The sequence below is a fragment of the Neovison vison genome, chromosome 1 (genome assembly GCF_020171115.1).
Source record: "Neovison vison isolate M4711 chromosome 1, ASM_NN_V1, whole genome shotgun sequence".
Classification (NCBI taxonomy): Eukaryota; Metazoa; Chordata; class Mammalia; order Carnivora; family Mustelidae; genus Neogale; species Neogale vison.
The window spans coordinates 140,342,325-140,354,487 of NC_058091.1; the positions used below are offsets into that span (position 1 = coordinate 140,342,325).

General features: G+C 49.1%; 1 protein-coding gene across 1 annotated transcript; it reads right to left on the reverse strand.

Annotated features, from left to right (window-relative positions):
• Positions 1–1,035: 1,035 nt before the first annotated feature.
• NHLRC1 (NHL repeat containing E3 ubiquitin protein ligase 1) lies at positions 1,036–2,421 on the reverse strand. Its single transcript, XM_044238636.1, has one exon. The coding sequence runs from the start codon at positions 2,401–2,403 to the stop codon at positions 1,216–1,218; it is 1,188 nt and encodes a 395-aa protein (XP_044094571.1). The 5' UTR covers positions 2,404–2,421; the 3' UTR covers positions 1,036–1,215.
• Between the last annotated feature and the right edge of the window lie 9,742 nt (positions 2,422–12,163).

Consider the following 12,163-nt stretch of genomic DNA (forward strand, 5'->3'; position numbering starts at 1 on the left):
TCTTACCTCTCAAAACCAGTATTCCCTCCCCCAAGAAAAAATTTCTTTTGCTGCGGCTCCTGAGGTCCCCGTGGTTTGGTACTATCCCAGCAGCCCCAAACTCTGCGATGTTGACACTTGCCGAGAACACACAGTTTATAAAGAACCTGCCACATCACCTGAAATTTCACCCTACTCGCTCTACTGACTGCAACGTTAAGGAGCAGGCCTTCTCTTGGGCAAAGCTTTATTTCTGAACGCTGGCTTAGCATCAAGGGAACTGGTCACTGAGAAGGCGTGTATACAATGGGACCAAGCTAAGAGGTGCAGAGAAAAAGTGTACAAGAGAGCTAAGGTCACCACTAATTATGAAGAGGCAGACAGAGATCCTGTCTGGAGCCGGCAGTGGAGACTCTCCTTCTAGGCTCCCTCTAGGAACGCACCTGTGTGACAGGACCGCCTCCCATGCTTCTCCCAGCAGGTGTGCAAATGGGGCGTGGTCGGCAGTGTTTATGAACTTATCCCCATACAGGCCTTGCTGCACCAACCAACTAGTATTTCCTGAGTGCCTGTGGCAGAGGAGACACAGGTCCGAACAGACACATTTACCTTTTCCACAGGCAGCTCACCTGTCTTTCTTAGTCAAGTAACTCAGAATCCACAGTTCCCCCATCTCAGGCACCATCAAAGAAGCTGCAAGCTGAAAGACTCAAGCCCATCAACAACCTGTTTGTCTCCCGAACTCTCTAGAAAGTCCCCTTTCTCTGCACATCCAACCAAAAGAAATAGCTACCTGTACAATATACAGTCACACACACCCCCTATCTGTTATGTTATTTAAGAGCAAAGGGGTTGGGGAGTCCGAGTTGAGTTCCCATCGTGACTGTCACAGTAAATAAATGTGACCTTGGGGACGTCATTTGAACTCTCTGGGTCTCTGTTTTCCTCATCTCTAAAATGGGATTAATAACAGACATTACCTCCCTGCGTACAGCTGTAAGAATACACGAAGCGAGTATTTGCAAATTTCCCAGCACAGGAAGCACATACTCAATAAACGGTAGATTGATTTCTTTATTATTATTCTTTAATAATTACCTCTACCTTTGTAAGCTTGCCAGGCAGCTAGAATGATCCCTGTTGGAGAGAGGAGGTTAACCGATCCAAGGTTAAACAATTCATTAATGGCATTCCAGGGCTTGTGCCTGCAGACCCCAGAGCCCCCACCGCACCCCTTTACCCCCAGTCCGCCTTGTAGACTTTTATAGAATGTGCTGCACTGTCCAGCACGAGAAGAGCATTCTCCTTGGTGAAGGTCAGTGCCACCGGATGGGAAAGACCGTGGGTGATGATGGGCTTCAGGACTGGAAATTCCTCAGGTTTTCCTAAGCATAGGACAGCCTGACCAGAAGTATCAGCAACAATCACATTCCCCTGGTGATCAAAGGTAACGGCCGAGGCAGTTATTCTGGAGGGGAAAAAGAGGCTCAGCCCAAAGCTATCCACCTGGCTGATCAGCTGCATAGTCGGGCTGAACACCTTCACCGTGGTGCTGCCGACCGCGCTCCCCAGACCCAGAGGGTGCTCTAGGACAGCAATGGCCCCGGTGAGCCAAGACACGGCCACCCCGCGGGGACTGCACAGATGAACTTGCAACCTCTCTGTCCTCTGGAGGACCCCTTCGGGGAAGTCGACTTCCAGCAGGTGCAGCGAGCCTGCCTCCGCATCAGTCACCACGACGCCGTTCTGCGGGGTGGTCTCCACGCCCCAAGGTAAGGAGAACTGGCCTGCAATGACGAGCTTGATCTGGCCAAAGAAATCAAACACTTTGATAGAACGGTCGCCGGCGTCGGTGACAACCACATGGCAGTCGTTGGTGACGGTAACATCGAGCGGGTACCTAACGTCCTGGGCAGCCTCCCCCTTCTCTCCAAACTGGTGAGCACACCCGCCCCCGGAGTCAAAGATCTTGACCCGCCTCCTGCCGTCGTGCACCACCACGACCCGCCCCGTCTTGGGACACAGCGCCAGGCCCGTGGGGTTGACCAGGGTCCCCCAGCCTCCGAAAGCGCGGTGGCAGGTGAGGGCCCCGGGGGCGCAGGGCGCGGCGCGGGGGGCGGCGGGGCCTGGGCGGAGCGTCGAGCCCAGGAGCTCCAGGAGGTGAAGCACCGGCAGGCAGTCGCTGGTGTCGCAGCCCCGGCAGGCCCGGCGGCAGAAGGGGCACTCGAGGGCCAGCGTCCGCGGGTGCGCCAGGGCGGCCACGCAGGCCAGGCACACCACGTGGCCGCAGGGCAGGTTGCGCGGGCGCCGCTGCTGGCGGTGGCCGAACCTCTCAAAGCACACCTTGCACTCGAGCAGGCTGATCTCGGCCTCGCGCACGAGCTCCTGCAGCGCCGGCCCGCTCCCCGACGCCTCGGCCCCCATCGCGCGGCCGCCGGCCTTCCTCCGGCCGCCGCCAGTCCGCGGGGCAGCCGCCAGTCCGCGGGGCCGCCGCGTCCGCGCGCCGCGCTCGGTCACGGTCACGGGGCGGGGCGGGGCGGGGCGGGGCGCGGCGCCGGTGCTGACGTCGCGGCTTCAGCGCGCAGCCGCGGGGCGGCGCGGCCTGCTGACCCCTGGTGGGCACGCGCGGTACTGACGCGGGAGGGCCCGGGCGTGGACGCCTGCGAGCTGTATCCACGCGACATCGCGACAGTGTGGGCGGGTCGTCTCCGCTGAACGCGCGAGGAAGCGCAGCTGTTGGAGGAGCTCGCGGGGCTTGTTCCCGATTACCCAGGCTGCACGTGGCAGAGCAGGAGCTAGAACACGGTGTTCCGGTGGTGGTACCCTGCCGTCGTTTCCAGCCCGTGGCGCTGGGTGCTGGGTGCTGGGTGCTGAGTGCTGAGTGCTAGGACGTGCCAGGCACAAAGCGCGGTCTCACAGCTCATGACCCTTAGGATCTAACTGGGAAACGCAGACCCGTGGGGGGGAAAACCGAGGGGGTGAGGCAGGTGTGCCTGTTGCCTTCATCACACCTGCAGTAAAGTAGCTGCTTCATGAATACTCGTAAAAATGAACTCGTGTAGGGGCGCCTGGGTGGCTCAGTGGGTTAAAGCCTCTGCCTTCGGCTCAGGTCATGATCTCAGGGTCGTAGGATCGAGCCCCACATCGGGCTCTCTGCTCTGCGGGGAACCTGCTTCCCCCAGCCCCCGTCTGCCTCTGCCTCCTTGTGATCTCTGTCAAATAAATAAAAAATTTTTAAAAAAATGAATTCGCGAATGAACAAAGCCATGATAAAGGACCATGGAAGACGCGGTCTGGGTGAATGAGTGTCCTATGGGGGAGCCATGGCTGGGAAAGTCAGCCAGAGGAGTGTGAAGTGAGAACGCTGGCGATCATAATTGCTGCAGCACTTCATAATCCGTACCTGCCTCCTTTTAAGTGGTTGACATGGATTAGCTTACTTAAAGCTCAGGACAATCCTATAAAGGACTTATTATTTCCCTCACCCCTTTTCTAGTGTAGAGTTCACCGAGTTAAGTATCTGGCCGGGGGTCACCTGGCCAGGAAGGGACTGGGCTGGGATTTGAAGCCCGGCGGCTTGCAGAGCCCACCCTCGTCTCTATCCCAGAGGTTCTCAGACTTGGTAAACTTGGCACGTGGTGAATTCCTGGGCCTCTCTGGAGGTTTCGCTGGTGCAGCGTACGGCCTGGGCAGCTGGAATTCGTTAAGGCTCCCCCAGGGTGATTCTAATGTGCGGCTAAGTTTGAAAACCACTCACTGCAGCTCCTTCCAGTAAGCACCAGAAGCTGGTTCCTCCAGCTTCAGGCAAGGCTGAAAACAGAGACCCTGTACCATATGCTTGAAGGTATGCAAACAGGAGATAACATGAGCTCTCTAAGGAATCCATTGTGATGCTACAGCTTCTCATTTTTCTGGTCCTCCCCACCCCTCCCCACAATGCCTTACATGGACATTGGTTTTATAAGACCATATACCAGATCACTTCCCTTCATTTTAAATCATTATGTTTTATATTATCACCTTCATCCTCTTATTTGCTAGACTTCTGAGAAAACGAGATTTGTATCCCATTTGAGGCCCCTGAAGGGAGCTTTAATGTAACTAAAATCACATCAAATAGAAATTACTTTCTGAAGTAATCTTTGAGTCAAGAAAAACATTCAGGGGCACTTGGGGGGGCTCAGTCGCCTATAGGGCTGCCTTTGGCTCAGGTCATGATCCCAGGGTTCTGGAATTGGGCTCCCTGCTCAGTAGGGATCCTGCTTCTCCCTTTGTCTGCTGCTCCCCCTGCTTGTGCACTCTCTCGCTCACTCTTTTCCTCTGATAAATAAAATCTTTTAAAGATAGATAAAAAATAAATATATATATATATACATATATATGTGTATATATATACACACATATATATACATATATTCAGGGAGAGCCTGGCTAGCTCAGTCAGTAGAGCATGCAACTCTTGATCTCAGAGTCTTGAGTTCCAGCCCCGTGTTGGGGGTGCAGTGTACTGAAAAAGCGAAAACAAACCAAAGGAAGGGAAGAAATACATTCAGGACACCAAAAATACAAAATGTTTAGAGCTAGTGTTGTGTAATAGAAATAGCAGAGGGGCCCCTGGGTGGCTCAGTCGGTTAAGTGTCCGAAACTAGATTTTGGCTCAGGTCATTGATCCCAGGGTCTTGAAATCATTTTGAAATCGAGCCCCGTGTCAGGCTCCTGCTAGGCATGCAGCTTCCTTAAGAATCTTTGTCTCGGGACGCCTGGGTGGCTCAGTTGGTTAAGCAGCTGCCTTCGGCTCAGGTCATGATCCCAGCGTCCTGGGATCAAGTACCACATCGGGCTCCTTGCTTGGCAGGGAGCCTGCTTCTCCCTCTCCCTTTGCCTGCCATTCTGTCTGCCTGTGCTTGCTCTCTCTCTCTCTCTAATAAATAAATAAAATCTTTAAAAAAAAAAAATCTTTGTCTCCTTCTTCCCTTCCCCACTTGTTCTCGCTCTCTCCAAAAAAATTAAAAAAAAAAAAAGAAAAGAAAAAAAAAGAAATATGATAGCCACATATATAATATTAAAATTTCCAGGAACCACCTTTTAAAAAAGTAAAAGAAACTAGTGTAATTAATTTGATGCATATTTTATTTAACCCCCAAATAGATTGCCTTCCCGAGAAGCTTCCCAGATTGATTTCATTGAGCCGTGACGTTCTTGGAACTTGCCTCTGCTCTGACAACGTTTTGAGATGGACCCGAAGACTCCAGCTCATGGCTGGCGATGGCAGCGCTGCAAGCAGACCCTTCTGTGCAAGTCTCGGGCCTCCTGGGGCTCCCACCGCTTCTTCTTATCCTTTGCTGCCCCCTGCGGGGTAACTGGGAGTCCTGCACCAAGAGGCAGAGGCGTTCAGTGAGGCAAGCCAGAAAAAAGCGTCCCTAAATCCAACCTATTTAAGAATGTCAGCAGTAATCGCTCTACCACGTGGTGGTTAGACAGCACAGGGGTTCTGGAAAACTCTGTGGCACGCGCGCAGATCATCCATCCCAATGACGGACTGTCAAGACCCTGACGCTCAACTTAAGTGTGGACATCTGTTTGGGCATTTGACCGGGAGTTCAGGTTTTCTCAATTACAAAGGGCTTCCAAACGAAAAATGTGGATGTTTCAGTCCCACAGTTGAGGATCTCCACGTTCTAGCTGGGCACCCTTAGATGCCAATTTCTTCATAGTTTGCTGCCTCTCCATGGAAAGAAATAGAAACTATCCACCTAACCCAGGTAGTCCCTCCCTCCCAACCCGTCTTTCTGCTTTACCAAAACATAGAGTCCAATTTTCCTTTTTGTACAACTCCCAAATTCCTCTTTATCTTCATCCCGTCTTTCTTTTGTTCTTATCTCTGGGAAACATAAAGTCCCAGGAGAGCAAGAACCACATCTGGTGTTGCGAGACACCTTATCCCCTGTACTTAGCATACAGCTAAGACACGGGAGAAGCCCAACAAACGTTTTATGGAAGGATGATTGGATGAATGCTTAAATGGTGCAACTTACAGGTATTCAACCCAGATGTTGTACCTTCTCGTTCAAGATCCTCTAGTATTGTTTAAAAAGTAGCATTTAGGGGCGACTGGGTGGCTCAGTGGGTTAAGCATATGCCTTTGGCTCAGGCCATGATCCCAGGATCTTGGGATCAAGTCCTGCATCCGGCTCCCTGCTCAGTGGGGAGCCTGCTTCTCCCTCTCCCTCTGCCCCTTCTCCCTACTCATGTTTGTTCTCTCTCTCTCTCATGCTCTCTCTCTCAAATAAATAAATTCTTTTTTATTTTAAAGTAGCATTTATCCAGGAACTGTGCTAAACATTTTGCTTATCTCTAGAGTCAATGCTGATAGGTTTTTCAAATACCTTATTGAGTCTAATCCTCATACATACATACATACATGCTGATTAACAAAAGCAACGCCCTGAGTCTCACTCCAACATTTGGAGCTTCCTATGATGACTCTTTCCTCCCTCATGGCTGGATCTCCGTGGAATTCCCCCACGCTTCCCTCCAATATGCCTCACTTAGAAAGTTCTGGAAGAGCCCACCCGTGCCTTCCTGCTTCTACCTAGAACAAGCGCTGAGGAGTATGGGGCAAAAACATCTGAAAAACAGAACTTGCAGTCAGGGGCTGCTGACCTGTGTGCAAAGTAGCACTTGGCAGGGGAGGGGAAACGGGGACCTAGCTCAGGCTGGTTGCAGCAGAGGTGAGGCTGACGAGAGTTGTAGGAGGGAGTTAGTGCTCAGGCTCGTGGACTCCTGGCTTTGCAAGTGTGGCAAGATATGCCACTCACGTGCCATTCCGAAGGAATCCTGGAAGATTCCAATGACGCCATTACATCCCAGTCTGTACCTGACAATGACTGGAAAGAAAGGAAGGGGAGAAAGCCCCTAGGAAAGAAGCATCTCGATCAGGGAGGAGATGCACAATCTTCCAAAGGAGGAGCCCAGACAGCAGAAGCTTTTGCACGGGCTTACAGCCCCCAAGAGCGAGAGTACCCTTTGCCAACCTGAATCCCTCTTGCCCTGGTTCGGTTTGCGTTTCGGGCCAGCCTGTGATTCCGTGGACCCTGCCCTGGGCTGTGGGGATGTCTCTGGCTTTGGCTCTCCCCCAGGCCATCTTGTCTGCCAGCACCCACTCTGACCAGCTCTCTGATTTTGTCGCTCGTGCCCCCGTGTGTGCTTTCTCAGGGGCGAGAGATTTGGCGGAGGTGGGAATGAATGGGGTGACCCAAGCTCAGATGTCTGGAAGTGCCTGCCGGAAAACGAGCCGGGACGTACGGTGGGCAACGGGAACCCGGGCGTTTTAATGTTTCTCAATTTTAAAAAGGTGTCACAGGATGCCGTTCTCGATTTTCTTCTCTTCTCTTCCCATCTGCTCTCGCTGAGTGGTGTCACCCGCGCTCCTGGTGGGAGTGGCCATTCCCCACACACCCCCCTCATGCAGGCTTAGGACACTGTAGAATGACGTTCCCTGTGCAGTCTGTGCCCGGAGAGCCTACGCTTCCTTGGAACAGGGCTGCCTTCAATCATCCATCCATCTTCCTCTAGCCCATGCGAGACTACTTACATCTTCTGGACAGATCTATTCGGGGGGAAAGATTACATAATCGCGGCACAGCCATATGGTAGGACATGATGAAGCTATTTTTAAAAATCTTGTTTTTTTTAAAAATCCTTAGTGACATGAGGGAAGGGCAGATGAAACACCAGCGAAGACAGAAAAGATACAGTACTGTGTTGGAATTGATCACAACTTTGCAGAAACCTACACCTGTCTGCAACATCCCCGGGTGGGAGCAGACAAACAGGAAAACGCAACACAGAATTAGCAGTCATTCTCTCTAGTGATAGGATTTGGCCACTTTTGTGTTTCTTCTCTAGACGTTCCTGTGTTTCCTGAGTTTGTCTGCAGTGAGAAAGTATTATTTTATTATTATTCCAATATAAATAAGTGTTAATGTTTCATGGTCTATTTTATTGCTAAATACTTCCCTTGATTATCTTCCTTCGAGCTCCTAGTGTTAAAAACCAATATTGGGGTGCCTGGGTGGCTCAGTGGGTTAAAGCCTCTGCCTTCGGCTCAGGTCATGATCCCAGGGTCCTGGGATCAAGCCCAGCATCAGGCTCTCTGCTCAGCAGGGAGCCTGCTTCCTTCTCCTCTCTCTCTGCCTGCTTGTGATCTCTGTCAAATAAATAAATAAAATCTTTTAAAAAAGAAAAAAAACAATAGTGAAACAAATGTCTGTTAAGACCTAGTGGTTAGGGGTCACAGGTTTTTAGAGGTATCTTTTCAGTTCATGCATAAAAGCGACACACAATGAACAAAACTGGGATGTGACTCTTTGTAGAAACCCAGCAGAGTGACTTTGAGCTTTAAGGTATGTATATGGAATTCTGTCCTGTCCCCATCAACTTCGCCACTCTGGCGAATTTGTAATGTAACACATGATAAAAAACAAAGCACATCAGATAAGAAGGGAGGGAAAGTCAGAGCTGTCAGGATGTAAGACCATTTTTATTTATTTTTTATTTTTTAAAAGATTTTATTTATTTATTTGACAGAGAGAGACCAGTGAGAGAGGGAACACGAGCAGGACAGTGGGAGAGGAGGAAGCAGGCTCCCAGCGGAGCAGAGTGTCCGATGTGGGGCTCAATCCCAGGACCCTGGGATCATGACCTGAGCTGAAGGCGGATGCTTAACGACTGAGCCACCCAGGTGCTCTGACCATTTCTATTTTTTTAGAAGACAGACCTTCAAAGAAAGTGTACCATACACATATATATATATATATTTGCATAAATATTTCTTTTTTTTTTTTAAAGATTTTATTTATTTGACAGAGAGAGATCACAAGTAGACAGAGAGGCAGGCAGAGAGAGAGAGAGAGGGAAGCAGGCTCCCTGCTGAGCAGATAGCCCGATGCGGGACTCGATCCCAGGACCCTGAGATCATGACCTGAGCCGAAGGCAGCGGCTTAACCCACTGAGCCACCCAGGCGCCCCTGCATAAACATTTCTGAATCGCTCTTCCTTATTCAAATAAACAACGACAGGTATGCCCTGCAGTGGAAAATGGGAAAAACTTATTTGGACTACGTTTTCAGTGGGTCGTGTTTTTATTTGTCCCTTCATTCTTTGTCCAGAAATCCCCCATAGGGGACAGTCACCCTCACATCTCTTTCAGGCAACCTTCTGGGGTCCCCCACCGTTAACCCTTTAGACAACCCAATCTCCAGCTCACCACAGGCAGGCGATAAAGCTTTAAAAAGCTTTGTATTTTTCTTCCCACACCCATCCAAGCAGACTGTTACACACTTTCCTTGTTTTGTACCGCCTGCCGTGAAAACGCTGAACATACATGCTTGGGGACGCGTGCCTGCTACTTAGGGCAGGTGTTTCGTAAATGGCTGTTGGCAGGGTACAGAGGTTCAGCAAAGCTATTCTTTAAAATCCAAAATTAGGGGCGCCTGGGTGGCTCGGTGGGTTAAGCCTCTGCCTTCGGCTCAGGTCATGATCTCAGGGTCCTGGAATCGAGCCCCACATCGGGCTCTCTGCTCCGCGGGGAGCCTGCTTCCCCCACCCCCATCCCTGTCTCTCTGCCTACTTGTGATCTCTGCCTGTCAAATGAATAAATAAAACCTTTAAAAAAATCCAAAATTAAATAAAAGTCATTTTTAGAAAACGTTAAAAAAATTCAGTAGCTCTAGAACTATATATAGTGTATCTACCATTTTAAAAGGTCAGTATTCTCCCAATGAGGGCACATAATATGTTAAAAACAAACAAAACAAAACAAAACAACAACCAAAAAAACCCTACAGGAGTACCTGGGTCTCTCCAGCTGGTTGAACACCAGACTCTTGATTTAGGCTTGGATCATGATCCCGGGGTGATGGGATGGAGCCCCGGCGTAGGGATCCACACTCAGTGGAGAGTTTGCATCTCTCCCTCTCCCTCTGCCTCTCCCCCTGCTCTCTCTCTCAAATAAATAAATCTCTAAAAAAAAAAATCAACTACATAAGAATATCTCAATTTTATTTAAGATTCTTTGGGTGCAAGGAGAAAAGAGTTCTATATCAGAGGGACGTGGAGCGTTCTCCCCAGTGCAGCTGGGCTTTAGGAAGGGGGGAAAACAGAAACTGGAACACCAGGGGCCCTTCTCCAGCTCCCATCTCCACTTCTCTTTCTGCAGATCAACGTGCTCTGGTTCTCAGATCTGTGTCGTGGACTGTGGCTGCTCCACAGTCCCTGGGGCCACACTTCAGTTCTGTCTTCTCTCAGTGGCTACCTTGCTTTTCCCGCCACAATCCTGACAATCCCCGAAGAGAATCAGATCGGCCCAACTCAAGTCAGTTGTCCGTCCGTGGTTCATTCGACTGGCTACAGAGGCGGAGTCGGTGGTCATGGGTTCTGGAACCCCATGCTCTGGATGGGGGCAGGTCACAGAGAGGCAAGTCCCATTGTAAGACTGGAGACTCCCATTTACTTGCCTTTTAAGGATTAGAGTAAGACCAGTGACTGAGAGCATCGAAGAAGGCACTTCCTACATGGGGCAGAAGTGCTGAGGAGGTCAACAACTCTGAAGCCCAAGGAAGTTTTCATGGTGTTCTGCTTATGACCTATTTCTGGGGAGAGTGTTTGTAGATTTCATCAATTTTTTTTTTTAATTATTTATTTATTTATTTGTCAGAGAGAGAGGGAGAGAGAGCGACCACAGGCAGACAGAGAGGCAGGCAGAGGCAGAGGGAGAAGCAGGCTCCCTGCCGAGCAAGGAGCCTGATCTGGGACTCGATCCCAGGACGCTGGGATCATGACCTGAGCCGAAGGCAGCTTAACCAACTGAGCCACCCAGGCATCCCAGATTTCATCAATGTTGAAGGGGTTTATAAACTTCCCCGTTACCAACAGCGCACACACAAACACACACACACATACACACACTCTCTCTGTCACACACACACACACACACACCATCAAGTAACCATTGTTTTTTTTTTTTTACATATATAATACACACCATCCTATTAACATGAGCTGAATAATCCAGATCGTTTGGGTATGAAGTTGTACGGCTGGAGAGAGGTGTCTGAGATAACAAAATGTGATGCGAATGAAAAACAGGGAAAGGAACAGTCATGAATCCAGCCCCAAGTAAACTGTAGCTCGTAAGATGTTAGCACTTAAACAAGATTAAACATAGAAAAACAAAACAAAACAACCAAAAAACCCTGCCAAACTTAGAGAAAAACCTTAATATTTTTAACTTTTTTAAAAAAGATTTTATTTATTTATTTGACAGACAGAGATCACAAGCAGGCAGAGAGACAGGCAGAGAGAGGGGGAGAAGCAGGCTCCCTGCTGAGCAGAGAGCCTGATGCGGGGCTCGATCCCAGGACCACGGGATCATGGCCTGAGCCAAAGGCAGAGGCTTTAACCCACTGAGCCACCCAGGCACACCAAAAATTTTTACTTTTTTAACGGCTTGGGGAAAATATCCTTTTCCATATAGATTGGTTTGTTTAATACATTTTAAAATATGCTTCTTAATTTTGTTACCCATAAAATTATCTAAGGAGAAAAAAAATGTGAAAAGGGCTGCTCGGATTGAGGATAAGATGAAGGTTTACAGTAAAGCTAATATTTCATATAAATTTCTTTTTTTTTAAGATTTTATTTATTTATTTGACAGAGATCACAGGTAGGCAGAAAGGCAGGTAGAGAGAGAGGAAGGGAAGCAGGCTCCCTGCTGAGCAGAGAGCCAGATGCGGTGCTCGATCCCAGGACCCTGGGATCATGACCTGAGCCGAAGGCAGAGGCTTTAACCCACTGAGCCACCCAGGCGCCCCTCATATAAATTTCTTGGTCTTTTACCTTGAACCTTAGTAAAGTGTTACATGGCCTCAGTGTTTCTAAATTTCATAAAAGTATCCATTTCTCTGCCTATTCTGTTTCCTTAAGTTACATGCATTGCATTTATTTTTATTTTTACTTTAAAAATTAATTATTTTTAATTTATTTTTAAAAATTATTTTAAATTTTTAATTATTTTTTTAAAAGATTTTTTTTTTTTAAGATTTTATTTATTTGACAGAGATCACAGGTAGGCGAGAGGCAGGCAGAAAGAGGGAAGCAGGCTCCCTGCTGAGCAGAAAGCCCG